The 21,129-nt window shown below is 32.2% G+C and overlaps 1 protein-coding gene across 2 annotated transcripts in view; it reads left to right on the forward strand.

Moving 5' to 3' along the window:
• The window catches only part of CUL5 (cullin 5), a 75,061-nt gene that overhangs the window by 50,490 nt on the left and 3,442 nt on the right, over window positions 1-21,129 (forward strand). For both annotated transcript variants that reach the window (XM_011368147.2, XM_023535393.1), the window contains 10 exons: window positions 922-1,052; window positions 1,298-1,405; window positions 4,003-4,067; window positions 12,937-13,069; window positions 13,876-14,007; window positions 16,570-16,693; window positions 17,025-17,200; window positions 17,756-17,917; window positions 18,631-18,749; window positions 19,364-19,487. In XM_011368147.2, the coding sequence (XP_011366449.1) occupies window positions 922-1,052; window positions 1,298-1,405; window positions 4,003-4,067; window positions 12,937-13,069; window positions 13,876-14,007; window positions 16,570-16,693; window positions 17,025-17,200; window positions 17,756-17,917; window positions 18,631-18,749; window positions 19,364-19,487 (1,274 nt within the window). The remainder of the gene's footprint in view (window positions 1-921; window positions 1,053-1,297; window positions 1,406-4,002; window positions 4,068-12,936; window positions 13,070-13,875; window positions 14,008-16,569; window positions 16,694-17,024; window positions 17,201-17,755; window positions 17,918-18,630; window positions 18,750-19,363; window positions 19,488-21,129) is intronic.

The following is a 21,129-nucleotide window of genomic DNA, read 5'->3' on the forward strand; positions in this document are numbered from 1 at the left end:
TTTTTTTTTTTAATTACTTAAATGTTTTCTTAATAAAGATATATTTGGGGGGGAGGGTTAGCAAGTACATGACAACTAAAAAGAATACAGTATAACTTGCCCATATCCCTTCTACCCAGAGATAACCACTTTTAACATTTTGATGTATCACTCTGCAGATTTCATTGTGTATAATTGCAAGATACTGTCTAATCTCCAGTTGCATTTAAAGTGTATATTTCAATTCACTTAAGGTCGTATGCCTTTTAGAAATTAAGTTTGTAGTAAAAAGCAACCTGCTTATTGGCATAAATGAAATATTTGAATTTCTATATGGCAGGCTAAGTAGAGTTATAATTGATCCATGTTAGAGTCCTTTCACAAGGATTTGTTTATTAGTAACCAGTCCTGTGAGGTAAGATTTTTGTGAAGGTCAATTAAATGGTATAACATGAGAAAGTGCTTTTGAACACTGAAAAATTCTTTATGATCCAGTTTTACCTCTAATGTACTTTTATAATCATTATTTTAAACAGTTTGATGACATGATTTTTGATGTGGCTGTGTATTTAGTATTGCATCTACTTCATGAAATGTACTAATGGTCTGCATGAACTTTCGTTCTTCTTAGAATAAAAAATATTCCATTCTTTGAAGGTCAAATGACTCACTTTTAAAAAGGATTTGGGTTTTGTAGTGTGTGCTCACTTTTAGAGTTTCTTTTAAAAATAATTTTTGTTGGATTGAGAAGGTAGATCAGGAAGTTATAGTACTTACTTTAACAACTCCTGAACTAATTGTACCCACAAAATATTATTAACTTGCAAGTAATATTTCTCCAAACTCTTACTATCATAAGCATTCTAGATCCATGATACAAATCAAAGAGAACATTTATTCTGATGGATGAAATGATTACATGAGTGTGTTCTATCCTTTCAGAGTTACACTTAATGTTTTCATTAATGGACAAAGTTCCTAATGGGATAGAGCCAATGCTGAAAGACTTGGAGGAACATATCATTAGTGCTGGCCTGGCAGATATGGTAGCAGCTGCTGAAACTATTACTACAGTAAGTTTTCCTCAATGGCAGTAGTAGATACATATCATTTATTTTTTAAATGAGGTTTGGGTATTGAAAACAGTAATTGATGGCAAAACAGTGATATTGGAATACCTTTTAATTTTTAGGAAAAAATGTTCAGAAAACTTCCCAAATTTTAAAGCTATAGTGTTTTGTTAAATTTATGCTGATATTTTCTTACTTTTTTATATTATTCTTTTTAAAAACTCATATATAACACATTTTATTTTTAGGACTCTGAGAAATATGTTGAGCAGTTACTTACACTCTTTAATAGATTTAGTAAACTCGTCAAAGAAGCTTTTCAAGATGATCCACGATTTCTTACTGCAAGAGATAAGGTATATATATATATATATATATATTTCTATATATTCCTATATATATAATGATGACTACTGTCATCATTTACTTTTAGTACAAAACTTGCGTCATTAAGTTATTAAATTACAAACCAAAAACCTAGCCGTTCTGATTTTTCTTCAGTGGAGGGCAACCATATTTATTATATTTGGTGGTTAAATGTTTTTGTAAGCATTGGATATGCTCATGAACTAGAATTTGCTAGAAAGTTCTCTTCCTCTTTTTTCTAAAAATGTTTTTGTTTCGTAATATTACTGATGGTTTAATTCCTATTCATTCTTTCTTTATGACCCAGCTCAAAATATTTTGGAACTTCCTTAATACCCTGCCTCCTCCTACATCATATCTCAAGCAGAGTTGGTTCCTCTGTCTTTTCATAGGGCTCCTGTGAGAGTTATGTCACATTTATTCTTGCTTCCCTTACCCTCTTCTCTCATCCTCGATAGTGGGGAATAACGATAACAAAACAGATTGTTGTCCTTAGAGTTGTGTCTTTTTAAATATCATAAACCTATTACTAGAAATTACCATTAATTTTTTCCCCCCTCTTCAACTACCTTTTTTGACTTCTGAAGTTAGAGTTGTTTTTTCTGTGACTAAAAAGACAATCAACTTCCTCCAGTAGGATTTTTTTCCTCTGTTTTTCTCTTTTAAGGTAGGTAGTAGGTGGTTCAGTCAATCATTGATAGATAGATATAGACAGAGTAGGAAAGGAGTTAAGAGAGAGTATGGAGGTAATAAAGTGGTTTGAAATATTAAATTGAATGGCTTCTCAAAGGCTTAATTGAGGTGACATGCACATTAAGATTGAAAGTGATTAGGAATAAATCATGTGGCTAATTGAGGGAAGAGTGTTCCAGACAGAGGGAAAGCAGATGCAAAGGCTCTAAGGCAGGTATGTACCTGTCAGGTTCCAGGAACAGAGATGAAAGAGCTCATTGTAGTTTGAGTGGATTGAGTGAGTGGGAGAATAATAGGAAATGAAGTTAAAAAGGTAGCAGGAAGCCATATCATGTAAAGCCAAGGTAAGGAGTTTGGTTTTTACTCTGAGTAGGGCAGAAAGTCATTGAAAGCTTTTGAACAGAATGACAGGACCTGACTTACTTTTCAACAGGATCACATGGCTGCTGCAAAAAGAATAGACAGAAGGGAGGCAGGTGAAGATGGAGGAATATCAGTTAAGAACCTATTTAATTCAATTAAGTAATACAGAAGCTTGGCCCAGAACAATAGTGGGTAGAGGTAGTCAAAAGTAGTTGAATTCTGATTACATTATAAAAATAGACTAAACAGGATTCTGATTACATTATAAAAATAGACTAACTAGATGAATCAGATGTGGAATGCGATAAAAAGAGACCAGTCAAGGATGACACTCAGATTTTTGTTCTGACCAATTTGAAAGCATATGCTTTTGCTGAGATGGGGGAGAGTTTGAAAGAAGCACTTTTTGTGGAGATGGTTGCAGAGCGGTTAGGAGCTCAGTTCTAGACAAGTTAACTTTGAAATATTTATTAAACATTCACGTAGCAATGTCAAGTCTGGAGTTTAAGGGAGGGAATGGGCCTGAAAAAAATAAATTTGAGAGCTTCAGCATATAGATGGTGTTTAAAGCACTGACACTATGATCATCAAGTTAATAAATGAGGATGGAAAAAAGAAGCAACCAAGGACTGTCCAGCCTGGGGCATTCTATATTTATTTATCAGAAAGATGAGGAATGATCTTTCATGAAGTGAAAGGAGAATGAGTAGAATGATCAGGAGAGTCCTGTGTGCTAGAAAAGGGAAAAAGCACTTTCAGGAAGAGGGCATTCTCTGCTGTTGTAAAATGCTGCTTATAGGTCAAATAAGATGGGGATTAACCATAATCTTCAGCAACATGGAGGTTGCGAGTGACTTTGACAAGAACGATTGGGCAAAGTACTGGTGTGAAAGCTTGGTTAGAATGATTTCCAGTAAGAACGGCAGTAGAGAAGATGCAGAGAGTGAATTAGATAATTCCTCTAGGAGAAAGAGCTAAAGAGGGAGAGGAGAGAGAGAGAGAGAGAGAGAGAAGAAACAAGAAGAAACAAGAAGAAACGGTAGCTGAAGGTGGACAAAGCCAAGAGAGAATTTTTAAGACTTGAAAAGTAACAATATGTTTATATGCTGATGCTACAGAAACAGTGGAGAGGGAAAAAATTGATGATGCAAGAGAAATAGGAGGGAATTCTGATTATTAAAGTTTTCTCAGTGAAATCAGAAGCTACATCATCAGCTAAGAGTGTACATGGGGGAGGGAATATTAGAGGTTTGAAGAGAAAAGAGTATGAAGATGTTTTTAAGGATAATTTGTGGATAAGATAAAATGGTATAGTTGTCAGCATTAAGACCTCACTTGAGAATATTGATAATCATAACATGACAAAGAGTATGCTGAAGTCATTGACTTGAAAAATCCTATCAGACCAAATATACCATTAAAAATAAAAATTTATTTATATTTTTATTGTATTATTGGAATTGTAACAATTTATATAACTATTAAATATCAAAAAGAATGTTCATATTTTATTTTAAATTATTATTTGTAGGCATATAAAGCAGTTGTTAATGATGCTACCATATTTAAACTTGAATTACCTTTGAAGCAGAAAGGGTAAGTTTTTAAAAAATCAAATGTTTAAAATCTTAAATTTTTTGGAATGTATTGTATGTTATTGGATATGCAAAGTGCCCTATTTTCGTAATCCTGTTAGGTTTGTTTTTGTATTTTTTTTACTTTTATGATTTTTGCAGTCTTTGATTATTAAAAATTGTCTTAATTTTTAATTTTCTATTAAGTCATCTCCTTTTATGACCAAAAAAATATGTTGACCCTATTTTTTTAAGTAGAACAATGTTTTGGTCTTATTCTTTTAGAACCTCTACTTGTTTTTCTCTTATTAGGCACTAAAGTTGTTTTAGTACCTGTAAATGCATAGACGATGACTCAGTTTACCATAAGGATAAAAAGAATGGAAGTGAATTTTAATTTACCATTTTTATTTACCATTTTTAAAAATTGATCTCTCATTGTTGGTAGGATGAATTTACTTGTGCTAAGTATTATAGAAAATCTGAAAATCGAAATTTAGTGAAATAGTAATCTGAGCTAGTTATGGTGTCTTCGGGGCAGTACTAAGTAGCACTAAAGATTTAAAGATTAAAGGTTAATTGGAAAATGATTTTTATGTAATTTCTAGCTGAGAATTGCTGTTTAAACAGATTTATACATAATGCTAAAATATTTGAAAAATAGCATTTCTTAAGAAGGAAAAATTTGGGGTTTTTAAATTTAAATCATTTTTAGTTTTGATGGGGTTTTTTTTTAGCTATGTAAGTTGTTTGAGTGATATTATAGTGGAAGACACCTGGGTCATAAAAGTATTGTAGTAATTGGCATAGTTTAGAAGGGCATTTATTGTGTTCTCTATGAATTGTGTAATATATGAAACATAATAGTACATTTTGGAAATCTCTTCATATTGTATTCATATTCCTCATTCTCCTCTGCTCCTAGTACTTTTTGTTGAAAAAATCTCAAACTTACAGTAAAGTCACTCTCTTGCTTTATCAAATATGTATCTCCCTATATATCAGTCAACTTTTTAAATACTTTGCAAAAGAAGTTTCAGGCATCAGTAACCTTTACTCCCTTAAGTACTTCTGCATGCAGTGATAAATTGAATTTGGTGTTTATTTTTTTAAATAAAAATTGCCTACAGTCATATGCATGTATTTTAAATGTATAGTTTTGTGAGATTTAAGAAGTGCTTATACCTTTCTTAAGATATACAGTATCTTCATCATCCTTGATGCCTCATCTCCATTTTCAGTCCGTCCCACCTCTATCTCCTAAAAGCAACTATTCTGATTATTTCATCATAGATTAGTTTTGCCTGATCTGGGACTTCATATAAATGGAATTATACAATATGTACTTTTTTTGTGTAAAGCTTCTTTCAATTTAGCATAGTGTTTTGAGCTTCATTCATGCTTTAGTATATCATGTTCGTTTGTTTTCCAAAGTGGTTGTACTGTTTTCCGCTCATACCAACAAAATGTAAGAGCACCAGTTGATCCTCATTTTTGCCACCATTTAGTGTTGTTAATTTAACTTTAGTCATTCTGGATATAAGTGGAGCTATCTCACTGTAGTTTTAATTGCCATTTCTCGTGATTGTTGATGTTAAGTACTTTTTCACGTTTTAGTATTCTTATATTTTTCTTTATAAAGTGTTCAAATTTTTGGCCTCCTTTTTCTTTTCATTGGATTGTTCTTTTTATTAGTGGACTATGTAGGAGTTCTTATATATCCCCTTTACAGGTCCTTTGTAAAATATATGCTTTTCTTTTATGGTTTTCACTTCTGTGTTTTGTCTAGAAAACTTTTGTCTACCTCTACCCTTAGGTCATGAAGATAATCTTGTTTTCCTCTAGAAACTATCATTTTCGTTTTCACATTTAGGTCTAAGATCCATCGTAATGTTTGTATATAGTTTAAGTTAGGGATTACATTTCTTCTCCCCGCCCTTTTCCATAGTGGTTTCATCATCATTTGTTGGAAATACTTTCCATTTCCCACTACCTTGCTTTGGTGCCTTTTGTCAAAAATCAAGTGACTTAAGTATGTGTTTGTTTTTCTGGGTCTGTATTCTATTCCATTGATATATTTGGGTATCCTTAGGCCATTACCATATAGTCATGATAATATAGTTTTGTACTAAATCTTGATGCCAGGTAGTATAATTTTGTTCTTTTTTTCCATGAGTGGCTTTGATATTCTATTATTTTTCTAGTATATAGAAATACAGTTGATTTTTATATAGTTACATGTCTTTTTACCATGTTAAAGTTATTCTAGTAATTGTTATGTAAATTTTTAAAACTTTTCTGTGTAAACAATCATGTAATCTGTGAATAGAGACAATTTTACTTCTTCCTTTCTGATCTTTATACCACTTCTATTTCTTTCACTGATGCACTGGCTAGGATTATAAGTACAGTGTTGAATTGAAGTAGTAAGAATAGACATCCTTGCCTTTTTTTGGCAAGCTCAAGGGGAAAGTTATTAATACTTCATCATTAAGTACAAAGTTAGCTGAGAGTTTTTCATAGATGCCCTTAACTAGATTGCTTTTCTTTGTTAAAACTTTATAATGAATGGGTGCTAACTTTTATTAAGTGCTTTTACTGTGTTGAAATGATCATAAAGTTTTTCCTCCATATTCTTTTGATGTGGAGAAATACATTGGTTTAAAAAAAAAATTAAACCAAGTTTGAATTCCTGGGATACACTCCCCTTGATCATGATATGTTGTTCTTTTTATATATTCCTAAATTCAGTTCGCTAACGTTTTGTTAAATTACTTTTTGTCTATGTTCGTGAAGGATTTATCTCTTCTTTTCTGGTCTTTGTGCCTTGTCCAGTTTTCATTTTTGTAATCTCTTTGTCATTTTCTAGTACAGGATTATGCTGGCCTCATAATAAGGATTACTTTGTATGTTCTAAAAGAATTAATGTAATTGCTATAACTTTTTCCTTAAATGTTTGATAGAATTTGTAACTAAAACCATCTGGGCCTGGAGTTTTCTTTATGGGTAGATTTTGATCACAAGTTCAATATCTTCAGTTGATGCAGTGTTTTTCAGATTTTTATGTAATCTAGTTTTAGTTTTGGTAAGTTGTGTTTTTCAAGAAATTTGTTCATTTTTTCTACGTTGTCAAATTTATATTCATAAAGTTGTAAATGCTGTTATTATCCTTTTCTTTTTGGAGATACATTAAAATTTTTTTCTAGAACCATTTGAAAGTTTTTTATCATTCCCAGTACATTAGTATATATTTTCTACAAATATAATCACAATACAGATATCAAAATCAAGAAATTGGCTTTGGTGCATGCTACCACCTATTCAGACCATTTTAAATTTCATTGATTGACTATATAATGTTTTTTTAATAAGAAAATTAGCCTCTACAGAATCATATGTTGCATTCAGTCATATTTCTTTGGTTCTCTTTGGTCTGGAACCATCCTTCAGACTTTCTTTGACTCTTATGACCTTGACACTTTTGAAGATTGCAGGCCAGTTATTTTGTACAATATTCCTTAGTTTGAGTTTATCCCATATTTCCTTATAATTAGATTCAGGTTTGTATCTTTGGCAGAAGTGAAACTTTGTTCTTGTCACTGAACCTTATCTGAGGCACATGATTTTGATTTATCTCATTACTGATTTTTTTTATAGTTTGATCACTTGATTAAGTTCATGTCTGTTAGACTTTTCAACACTGCAAAGTTTTTCTTTTTCTCTTTGTAATTATTTTGTGACTAGCACTTTAAAACTCTATAAAGATCCCATTGCTTATCAAATTTTCAACTTTTACATTGATTTATCATGTCAGTATGGACTCATAGTTTTCTATTTTAATCATTGGGTTATAATTTTCTATCATTCTTTATTTTAGTTTTCAGATTATCCTAGATTTTACTAATGCGAACTGGTTTTAGGGTTGTTGTTGTTGTTGTTGTTGTTGTTGTTTTAACAGTAAACTCTTCCTTTCCTTTTGGCACATGAGAATTTCCAGACTCACTTTCTATTTTCCCTTGCCTAGCCTTAGAATCAGCGATTTTTTTCACAGAGCCCTCATTTCTTTTAGATGGTGATATTTAGTGGACAAGATCTGATGCTAGGTATATTCATTGCTATTAGGATGTCACTGCGTCAAGGCCCTCTCAGTGGACAAATATAAAGGTACACACACATATTTACAACTATGATGCCTGGCCTTGTTTCCTTATGGATACATTTCTCACTCTGACTTCTCAAGCTGGGTCACCCCCTACATGGATGCCTTCTTCATCCCGCTGAAACCTTAACATCTCCCATCGTGCCTTCTCCTTATACAGACACCCTCCTTACCTATTTGGTCTCTTGTACTCCATACCTGGCCACTCCTCCGTGTCAACACACCCGCTCTCTGTTTGGGTTTTGACACCTGATACTTAGCCTTTCTAGTGAATGTCTAACTTACCCAGCGTAGGCTCTGACACCCCATGCAAGGTTGCAACCCTGCACTGGTGGCGCTTTCACTCTGCTTGGGCTTTCATGTTCTTGGTTAAATTTATTCCTAGGTATGTTTTTCTTTTGGATGTTATAAATAGAATTGTTTTCTTATTTTCCTTGTGGATTGTTCAGTGTTGATGCATAAAACCACACCGATTTATGCGTGTTGTTCTTGTACCCTGCAGCTTTGCTGAATTAGCTCTAGTAGTTGTTTTGTGAATTCTTTCATACTTTGTACATACAAGATTATGACATCTGTGAATAGTGATACTTTTACTTCTTTCTTTCCAACTTGGATGCCTTTATTTCTTTTTCTTGCCTAATTGATCTAACTAGAAACTTCTAGTACAGTGACGAATAGCAGTGGTGAATGTGAACATTCTTGTCTCGTTCCTGATCTTAGGGAGAATACTCTCAGTATTTCAACACAGCATGTTTGCAGTGGGTTTTTTATAATTTCATTTTTCTTAACAGTAGCATGGCATTCTGTCTGGTAGATCTAGCATAGTTTATTTAATTGATCCTTTATTGCCACACTAAGTAGTTTCTGATATTTTGCTATTACTAATAGTGCTCCAGTGATTAATATTGTATATTTGTCATTTTATGTGTGTGAAAGTGTTTCTACAGTTTCCTAGAAATGAAAATCGCTGGATTTCTCTTTATTTTCTAATTCTTAGGTCACCATGTCCTACCTTTAGCACCAAATTAAAGTAGAAAAAATCCTGTGGAATAAAAGGAGTATTATTAGCTGATCTAGGTTGTTGTGGCTATTGGAAGTGGTGAAGGTGATGTTTTACAAAAAATGAAACTGCTAGTAGCATCCAGTTATTTGGGAGACTCACTTCTGAGGAAGGATAGAATAGTTTGTGGTAGGCTAATGCTTTCACTGAGAACAACCAGGAAAATCAGGTAATATAGAAAATTGTAATTTTTATATTACCAAAGAGCTACAGAGGCAGCTCGAACAAAATATTTGAAACATAGAAATGAGAGAGAACCTTTCAGAGGTTAACCGAGGATTCGTAGTTATGTTTCCCTGAAAAGCAGCAGCTACGAATTAGGTTTGGCTCAAGCTACGCAGTACTGCTAAGAGCCAGCGGAGCTTTTGGTGGTAACACAGGAATGGAATGGCAAAACCCACTAGGCTCTAATTGAAAGCCCAGGAGGAACATTCCTTGGATTCAGCGGCTAACCGGAAGTAGATTGATTGAACTCAGTTCCTGATTGGATTAAAGTTATTAGCCTCTTTCATAGCAGAACAAAGGATGAATCCATTCTTAATGGAAGGTAACATCATCTGGTTCCTCTGTGATTCTTTTATATGCAGTGCCCAGTATTCAGTATGACATTACTAGTCCTGTGAAGGCAGAGAAACTTATGATCAACTAAGAGAAAAATCATTTTAGAAGCAGACTTTCATATGATCCCAATATTGGAGTTTACAGATAAGGACATTCAATTAATTAAAATTAATAGCTTAACCAGAGTGATATACCATTCACACCTGCTAGGATGGCTAAAATTAAAAAGATGTTAGCAAGTGTTGATGAGGATGTGGAGAGGTTAGAATCATATACAGTTGGTGTGCAGCGGCTTTAGAAACAGTTTGATAGCTCCTCAAGAAGTTAAACAGAGTTACTATTTAACTCAGTAGTTCCACTCTTGGGTGTAGACACAAGAAAAATGAGCGCATACACACATCCACTCTAAAATTTGTATATGAGTATTTATAGCAGCATTATTATTAGCCAAAAAAATAGAAACCATCCAAATGCCATTTTCTGATGAATGGTTAAGCAAATTATGGTATATCCATGCAACAAAATATTAGTCAGCCATAAAAAGGAATGAAATTCTGATACATGCTGCAACATGAATAAAACCTTGAGAATAATGTGCTCAGTAAAATAAGCTGAACACAAAAGCACAAATTTTGTATGATTCTCTTTATATGAGGTATCTAGAATAGTCAAGTTCATTGATAGAAAAAATAGGATAGAATACATGTTACCAGGGATGGAGTTGGGGGAGTGGGAAGTTATTGTTTAATGGGTATAGGGTTTCTGTTTCGGATAATGAAAACGTTCTGGACGTTGACAGTGGCGATATTTGCAGAACATTGAATGCCACTGAATTGTACGCATAAAAATGGTTAAAATGCTTATTTTTACCACAATAGAAAGATAAATATGTTTTAGAAAGGAATGAACTATTGATACATGCTATGATGTGGACAAAACTGAAACGCGTTACGCTAAGTAAAAGAAATCAGTCACAGAAGACCACATGTTGTGTGATTCCATCTGTATGAGATGTCCAGAATAAAGAAATCCATAGTGACAGGAAGGAGATTAACTGTAGCCAGGACCTGAGAGGAAGGGGCAGGTAGAGAACGAGATTTAACTGCTAATGAGTATGGGGTTTCTTTTTGGAGAATTGAAAATGTTTTCAAATTTTATTATGATGGTTGCACAACTTTATGAATATACTTAAAAGACATTGAATTGCACATTTTAAATGGATGAATTGTATGGTGTGAATTATATCTCAATAATAATCTTAAAAAGATAATAAGTATTAAATGGACAAATAGATGGACATTGTCATCTGAGAAATGGTAAAATATCTATAACAATGTGTAGTTGGAATCATAGAAGATAGAAAGGAGGGCATAAGCAATAATTGAAGAGCTATCGACCCAAAATTTCCAAAATTGATAAAGATACCGACTCTTAAACTCAGGCATCTCTTTGAGACTCGAGCAGGGTAAATGCCAATTAAAACTTTCCTGGGCACATCACAGTATAACAGCTTAAAACTGAAAACAACAAAAAAAGCTAAAATAGCTGGGGTGGGGGTGGTAAAATTCCACACTGTGTTCAAAGAAACAACAATAAAAGACTGACAGCTGTCTTCTCAACAGGTTGAATTGGAGAAAGGGAGATAGACCACTGCAGATATTACAGTAGTTCATGCAGGAGCTAGGCATTGGCAGTGCGAATAGATTGGAGGAGATGAATAGATTCTTGCAAAGTAAGTTAGTGATCTTCAGACTGGCATATATCTACCTTGAGAGATACAGAAAGTTTCCTAGAGTATGCCAGTGTGGATACTTTTTAGGAAATCAGTTTCTAAATCTTTAACTTGCACATCTATTCTTTTCTAAAATTGAGCCCTCTGGTGGAAGTATTATTGCAATTTCTTCTGTCCACTTCTTTCTCCAATTACTCTTCCTTATTTTCCAAAGAAAGTTATACTTCTCTTATTCTTACTTTGGTTGGTATATAGCTTTAGGATATAAAAAAGCCTCCATGTTGCATAAAAAAGGAATATTTTGAAACATTGTTGTTGAGGTACAGAAAATGAATTTCTAATGACTCAGTATCAGATTCTTTTGCAGATCATGGTTTTCAATTCTTTGCTTTCAACATAATTGGTGGCCAGTTGGATGCATTTTTAAAAATAGTTTCGTTAGATCATGTATTTTTTGTAGCAAATAACTCAGGAAGTGCTCAATGAACTAACATCATAAGAAAACTTCCAGTTCTGTCTACTTATGTGAATACGAGTTTTCAGGGCAAAGACATGCATATATATAAAAATAAAAAGTAGAACTGAAATTGATTGTGATTCTTGGATTCATAATTGGAAAGGAAAAAAGTTTTATCCACATCTTTAAGAGTTAATACAGTAAAATTTTGCATATTCATGTTTTATACACACTATAATTGTTTTGATAAGTTGTATATTTATAATGATAACTCGAATCTGGTACACTAACACTTGGATTTTATATACACAAGAAATTTTAAAATATTGAATGTACATATATAGTTTAAAGAAGTAGGATAAAGAAATTCAAGACTTTCAAGAATAAAAGCACCATACCTTTGGTTTTAAATTTTTGTTAAGTGAGAGATACAAGTTCTTACAGTATTTTAAAATGCATGATGAAAGCTATCACATTGGTATGGAGTTTAGGTTACATTGGAAACATTTCAAAGAGTGACATAACAGGTTTATCTTAACATATTAATAATGAAAAGTTTTAAATGTTAATGTATAAACATGCACAGATTTACTCAGTTTTTCAAAAGTATTTTAGCAGGTGTCTGAATAAAATCTTTCATATATTATTGGCAAGGCCACCACTAGAATGAAGCAAAAAGGCACCTAGGGTACAAAAATTTAAGGCAGTCTCACTCTCAGGTCCTACAAGTACATTTATGAGAACCTAAGAGTGAGTGCCTCCTTAATTATGCACCGTAGATGTCTTCTTGTTCATTCTAGTTCCGGCCCTTATCACTGGATTTATACAACATAAGAAATTTGTTTGTGAAAAATTGGCTTTAGAAAAAATATTTGCAAATATCAATCATTTTTTCATTAACTGCTTTTAATTTGCTTTTTAGGGTGGGATTAAAAACTCAGCCTGAATCAAAATGCCCTGAGCTACTTGCCAATTACTGTGACATGTTACTAAGAAAAACACCATTAAGCAAAAAACTAACCTCTGAAGAGATTGAAGCAAAGCTTAAAGAAGTGGTACGTAATATATATATATATTTTTTACTTTGAGTTTGTGTTTTGCTTATAAGACTTTCTGTGATAACATCATTTTTTAAAAAATGTACATTATAAGGAACTGATATGAAATTTTGCAGTGCAAGATCTCAATAAGTTAGTTATTTTTCTAAATGAAAATTTTTATTCCGTAACTTCCAGAAAAGGGAATAGCATTACCCCTTTATTAATTCTTTTTAGGCAATTAAATTCTAGCACCTATTAAAGGGAAAACAAAAGGGACAATGGTGCCAATGGTGTTTGGAACAATTGTTGAAAGACTGGGAGTTTTTAACTTCTTTCTTTTTGTGAGAATTCAAAATAGATAACTAGGAGTGAGTGAGTGTAGATAAAGAAGCAGTTGCTTTCATTTATATTTGTCTCCTTTTGTTAGTGTAATAAAAGCCCAGGAATACAAACATGAAAATAATGAATAAGGATATAGAGAAAGTATAAACAAAAAAGCCTAGAGAGATTAGTGTCAGAAAAAGGTAAATAAGATATGTAGAAGAGGAAATTGGAAAGAACCACTCACTTTTGCATTTTATATAAAATTTGAAGATGTTTATAGGAACTAAAAGGTTATTTGGTTAAAGTCTCAAATTTGCTAACTTTTAAAGTAGCAAATAGAATATCAGGATTGATTATTTTTCAGAGATGGGCAGTTTAGTAGGCCTGTAAATATGCTTTATAAATTTCTGAATGTTGACAATTGGGAGATAAAGAGAGGTCTGAAAGAGTTGGCTAAGCATATATGTGAATTGACAGTAACTTTTTTTTGTGTACAGCTCTTGGTACTCAAATACGTACAAAACAAAGACGTTTTTATGAGATATCACAAAGCTCATTTGACACGACGTCTTATATTGGACATCTCTGCTGATAGTGAAATTGAAGAGAATATGGTAGAGTGGCTAAGAGTAAGTAATTTTTAAAAGTATTTGTTGTTTAGCACATAGTTGATATGTGTGCTTAAGTAATACATTTTAGTGATATCTTTAATGTTAAAGAAATAGATATATTTTATAACCATATGATATCAGTTACATAAAACAAAATGATATCTAATAAAGTATATCTTCTTAATAAAGACTTGTAGTGAAGCACCTTTGCTCTTGTTTGAACTGACCTTATTAAGTAGGCTACAGGACAAATAATTTTTAAGTTGTTAGTAACTGCTTAACTATGAAGATGTTTGTAAGTAAATACTTCTTTATAACAAAAAGAATCAGTAGGTAAAAGATGATGGCTTATTTTAGGGTAATCATTGCTCAGTGTGACTAAATTTCCATATCAAAATATGTTGTCCATTCCTTTCAGTTCATTTTAATGGAATTTGAGTTATATTAAAATAAATATGTCTTTACATGTATAGATATGTTTCAAATTCCGGATTTACAGATAGCTCTGCTTTGTAGCGTGGGATAGTAAAAATTACTGTGCAAACTAAGACTATGCAAAATGATCTTAATATTATTAACAGTCAGTGGGAAAAATTATTTTGTGACTGATTTCAGAAATTTTTTGTCAGAACATTAAAAACTCTTACTATCTGTAAAATTACACTGTAATTTAAAACAAACTGTCAGAGTTAAAGTTTTTATTTCCTTGTAAAAAAAAAAACAAGATTAGTTAAGGAAGTACTCTGAATTCATACGTCCGATATTGCATCTAGAATATATAAAGAATTCTTACAACTCAACAGTAAAAACACAACTCAATTAAAAAATAGGCAAAGGATTAGAATAGACATTTTTTCACAGAAGATATACAAATGGCCAATAAGTAAATATAAAGATGCTCAATATCATTAATCATTAGGGAAATGCAAATCAAAACCACAATGAGATACCACTTTACTCCCACTAGGATAGCTAAAATAAAAAAGACAATAATAAATGTTGTTGAGGAAGAGAAATCGTAACCCTGTGCATTGCTGGTGAGAGTATAAAATGGTGCAACCTTTTTAGAAAATTATTTGGTAGTTCCTCAAAAAGTTAAATATAGAGTTGACCCAGCAATTCTACTCTTAAGTTATTCCACTTGAGAAATGAAAACATGACCACACAACATCTTGCACATGAACATTCACAGCAGCATTATTCATAATAGCCAAAAAATGGAAACGACCCAATTTGTCAGCTGATACATAGATAAAATGTGGTTTATACATAGCATATTATTTGGCAATAAAAAGATATGAAGTACTGATGCAAGCTACAACATGGATAACTTGGAAAACATTCTAACTGACAAGCCTGTCACAAAAACACCTATCGTATGATTCCACTAATACAGAATGTTCAAAATAGCCAAATCTGTAGAGACAGAAAGTAAATTAGCTGTTTCCTAGGAGCTAGGGAAGGAGATGATGGGGAATGACTGCTAATAAGTATGGAGATTTTTTTTAGGGGGTGATAAAAATGTTCTAATGTTCTAAAATTAGGTAGTGACGATGGTTACAGAACTGTAAATACTGTACAAAAATCCACTTTATTGTACACTTTAAAAGGGTGAATTTTGTGGTAAATGAATTATCTCAATATTACTGTTATTAAATGAAGAGTGGATTGACTAGAGCTTGCTTTCATGTCTTGTAACTTGCAATGCTGAGTCAGCATCTTTTGCATGCCTTGGAGAATTGTCATTCTCTCTGTAAGTTTAGATCAGCTTCGAGCCTTTTGTCTTTTGGGTTTTCAGTGTTGTGAAAATTTTTGCTGATATCACTTCCTCTGGGGCATCTTATCCTTTTTTTTAATCACTACAATTTTTCTCATTTACGTTGACAGTTTGCCTTCACTAACTTCCTATGGCTCTGCATACTTAAGTCTTTAACGTTGGCAGTATCAACATGACAACCAAAAAAGAGTAGGCTCTTCTGTAACTCCTGTTATGTTCTGTTTTGTTTTCACTTCCGGCATTATTTTCATTTCTTTACTATACTTTTATCATTTTTGTTGCCAGTTACCTCTTTTCAATTATCTATTTTTGTTACTGTCATGCAGATTTATCACTGGAACACAAAGATGCAGCAAAACTACATGCTTTACTGTCTGGGTGAACAGATTTTGAAAGAAGTATTGTGATTGTTCACTGATGTGATGTCCTCTGTTACTTGTGTAATTATTTGTAGATTGAGGAGCTAGAAGTGAAGGTTATATTTTATGCATTACTCACACTTAACATATAATGGTAACTGAAAGTTGAACTATGTTGTTGGGGGATTGGTGCTATTTATTCATACTATGGTAACTGAAATTCATGAATATTGGAATTGTGCAAAGAAAGCCAGGATTGCCTGTACTAACCTATTGGTTTTATGAATCAAATTTAATAGGTATTAGACTACAGATATTGTAATAAATAAGAGAGGACGAATTTTGTATTAAAGCATCTAAGATTTAGTTTTCCATTAAAAGTTTTACCAACAGTATATCAGATTATATATTATTTATTACCTCTTATGTCTTTCATTTTCATAGGAAGTTGGTATGCCTGCAGATTATGTAAACAAGCTTGCTAGAATGTTTCAGGACATAAAAGTATCTGAAGATTTGAACCAGGCTTTTAAGGAAATGCACAAAAATAATAAATTGGCTTTACCAGGTATTTTATAATTTATGTGTATACTATATATATTTTTTAACTTTTTAAAAAAAATCTTTGTTTTCCAGTAAATTAAAAATGAACCTTGACAGTAATAGATAGAAAGATGTTACAAAGACCACATTCTTTGAAGACATCCTGCAAAACAGACTTTAGATTTGCTAACCCTTATTTTGGAAACAAAAGGACACTTTTTAACAAAAGCTTTAGTCTTGTTTTTTTTTTTTTTTATCAAAGCCTGCCTTGTATGTATGTATATGTTTATTTATTTTGAATTTTATCCATTGTCAAGATTATTTACCTTATAGTTTTCCGATATTCTTGCCTATAGCTGATTCAGTTAATATAAAAATTTTGAATGCTGGTGCCTGGTCAAGAAGTTCTGAGAAAGTCTTTGTCTCACTTCCTACTGAACTGGAAGATTTGATACCTGAAGTAGAAGAATTCTACAAAAAAAATCATAGCGGTAGAAAATTACATTGGCATCATCTCATGTCAAATGGAATTGTAAGTAAATATTGTGTTAGTTCAGATATTGGTTTGGCTGAAAGCAGCAGGCCTCCAAATAAGTGTTGCTTAAACAAGATAGCTCTTTGCTTCTCTCACATTAAAAGTTTGAGCAGATATAGTGGTTCTGTTCCATGAACTTGTTAGGAACATAGTATTCTGGTTATGTCACCATTCTTAAGGTATTGCCCTTGTTTGCAGAATCCAGTATCATCTCTCCTGTGTCTTCCAGCACAACAGAAAGGTGAGGGTATAGTATATGTTCCTTTAAGGGCAACTTCTAGAAGTTTACCTCATCATTTCCACTTATATCTCATTGGCCAGAACTCAGTCACATGGCTAAATTTTGCTCCAGAGAAAGCTGGGAGATGAGCCTTTATTCTGGACAGTCATTAAGGTCTGCTAAAAATTTTATTACCATATAAGAAAGGAAGAATGGATATTGGAAGACAACTACCAATCTTTTCCAAATATAATCTCATGTAAGAGAGATTAGAGAAATTGTAATCATTATGAAGAGATTCTTATTTTTTTAAATTACTTTATCTATTATAGATAACATTTAAGAATGAAGTAGGTCAGTATGATTTGGAGGTAACAACGTTTCAACTGGCTGTGTTATTTGCGTGGAACCAAAGACCCAGAGAGAAAATCAGCTTTGAAAATCTAAAACTTGCAACTGAACTTCCCGATGCTGAGCTAAGAAGGACATTATGGGTTTGTTTGTTTTTATGTGTTCTGTTTTTAAAATTGTATCTTCTCACAAAGCAGGACATATGTGTTAGCTTGCTTATATTTTATAAATTCATAATTCTGAAATGACTTTAACCAAGAAAAATAAACCAAAGAAGTATTTATGGAAAAAAAGAAATTGAAAATAAGCAAGTTTCTAAGATGGAGAAAGGCAAAAAAAAAAAAAAGAGAGAGAGAGAGAGAGAAAGATTGAGTTGGTATTTAAATATTACCTGTGAGGAGTGTGGCAAAGATTTCATAATGAGAATTTGTTCATTGATTTTATGATAACTAAAAATTTAAGGATTAGACAACTTTGGTCCTTTTGAGGGCTCGTAAAATGTACTCTTTAGCCTTTGCTTGTAATTACATTATATCCCTACCCCATAGATCTCTTAAATTACCTAGAGAGAAACAGTTGGTAAATAACTGGCAAGTGGTGTTTGTGGTGGGTCATATGTAATCAGACTTTTTAGTTTCTTGTCTTATTGTAAAGAGAGCATTCATCACTTCCTCATAACCAACTCTTCTCGTTGTGTCTGTCCTCATTGTTATAGTCATGGAGGTACCAAGTAAAAGTTTGAATTCTGAATTTGTGTTTATAATGTTTCCTCACCTGTATTGTTCATGTTGGAGAATTGATATTAGTATCTAACTCTATTTATAGATGCTAATTGTTTTCTCTTTATTCTTCATAGTCGTTAGTAGCTTTCCCAAAGCTCAAACGTCAAGTTTTATTATATGAACCTCAAGTCAACTCACCCAAAGACTTTACAGAAGGTACCCTCTTCTCAGTGAACCAGGAGTTCAGTTTAATGTAAGGTTTATGTTGGTTGATCTAAAAACTAACTTGTTTGAATTTTAGTGCTTTATTTTTAGCAAAATATTTTTCTTACGTAATATTTAAAACATCTGTATGCTGTCACACTCTAGATTTATGCCATTTAGTTGTTTATTAAACATGTTAATGAATTAGAGATGTTTACTTTATATATTATTCATGGATACATTTTGAGTTCTGACATTTTATTGTATTGCTTTTCATCTTTAAAGTAAACCATCCTTTTACATTTTAAAGCTGGCTTTACCCACGCAAAGCATTTTTTTCTTAAGATCCAGTTAGAAGATAATGCTAAAATACAACCCATATATCTTCAATTATCTAACCAATTCCATAGCAATATAAATTACATTAACTTTGTTATTACAGGGAGTGTAGTCATTCCTGTTTTATTAACAGAGCCTTTATTGTGTTTGGGGGAAATCATAGGGTTTATTTTAAATAAAACTGTATGTTGGTTATTTGTTACTTTTCCTTTAAGCAGTTCTGGATATTAATTTTTAGAATATTTCTGACTCTTTCAGACATTGTTGCTATAATATGTTTAAAAGGCCTTTCTCTGTAAGATATTGATGCATTGTTTTTTATAGAAAAAATGCAAAAGTTCAGAAAAGAGGTAAAATCAACCTGATTGGACGCTTGCAGCTCACTACAGAAAGAATGAGAGAAGAAGAGAATGAAGGAATAGTTCAACTAAGAATACTAAGAACCCAGGTTTGTAATGTTAAGACAGAATGTCTAAAATTTGAAAAACTTTGGCTTTTTGGTTTTTTTTGTTTTTGTTTTTAATCTTTAAACCCCCTTTTTTTGAATTTAAAAACATGTAGGAATTCAAATTTTTTGTAAGGAAGAGTTACTTTCCATTTTACTGGAATTTAAAAGTTGTATTGATGACATTCTCTTATCTGCTGAAAGAGATGTTTGTATGGCTTGGCGGACTCTGGTAGATTCTGTTGGTTGGGCAAAACCTTGGTTTTAGGTTGTGTCTTCCTTTGACCATACCTGAATAAATGTATCTCAGCAACAAATTTCAATTCTAGAATTAACATATTTTAATTTTAATTTAAGACTTCTAATTCCTTTGTAATGTGAAATTAGGGAACATTTTAAAAAATGTTTTAAAGCTAGAGTTATGATACCTTCCATCCATGATAAAGAATACCTATTGCAAGCTAATATATGACCATTGTAACTGGTCATACTATAAGATGCGCAGAGAAAATAAAGGTTTTTTTGTTTTATCTTAAACTAATCCATAGTTATGCCCATTCCAGTAATCCGAGCTGTCCCTTTAGGTAACGCCGAGACATCTTATTTCTCCCTGATCCTACTCTGCCCATCCCCATTCTTTGTACCTGTTTTACTATCATTATTTAATATTGTTTGAAATTATTGGCCAATGCAATGAACTAGGAAACAAATAAGAGGAAAAGATTAAATTTTTTTATTACTTATAGAACATATAATTTGATAAAGGAGTAGAGAAAAGATGAATAAAAATTGCTGTTCTATTTAGCAATAAATAAATTCTAAAACTTAAGAAAATGAAAGAAGAAACCATAGAATTCAAAGTACAGTTTTTAGTAGTTTTGATAAGTGCATATACCTGTGTGACCATCAACTCAGCTAAGATCTAGAACATTCCTACCACCCCAGTAATTTCCCTATGTCTCCCATCCAGCCAGTCGCCTTCTTCCAACCCATCTGATTCCGATCACCATTGCTTAGTTTTGCCTGTTCTAGGTCTTCATATAAATAGAATCAGATGGTATATATACTCTGTGTCTGGCTTCTTATGCTCAACATGAAATACCACATTTTTTAATAATAAAGCTGAGTAACTTAAGTCAGTTTTTCCCATATTAAAATCAAGTTTACTGAGTTTCATGTAAAAATTTAACTAGCAAGATTTTTGGAATTTTACGAATTGGTTCTCAGTTTTATCAGAAAGAAATAGATGAGAGTATTGAAAATCTTAAAAAAATAAGACAAGGTGATAGTGGTGGTAGAACTTGCCTTGCCAAATATTAAAACTTATTAAAATATCTACAAAAATATAACAATATGACAAGCAGATTAATTGGAGAAAATAACTCAGAATTATCCCTCCTATGTAAATATAGATAAACTTTACAATAAAGGAAATAATTTCCATGGCTCATGAAAAGAGAATGGATTATTCAGTAAGAGGTTTTGAGGAGTTTTACTTTTGTGGGGAAAAATCAAGATGTACTCCTAGCTTATGGTATACCAGGATAAATTTCAGATAGAGTTGAGATGTATAATGTGGTGGTAGTATATAGTCATACTATAAGATGCGCAGAGAAAATAAAGGTTTTTTTTGTTTTATCTTAAA

This window comes from Pteropus vampyrus, unplaced genomic scaffold (assembly GCF_000151845.1).
Source record: "Pteropus vampyrus isolate Shadow unplaced genomic scaffold, Pvam_2.0 Scaffold139, whole genome shotgun sequence".
Taxonomy (NCBI): Eukaryota; Metazoa; Chordata; class Mammalia; order Chiroptera; family Pteropodidae; genus Pteropus; species Pteropus vampyrus.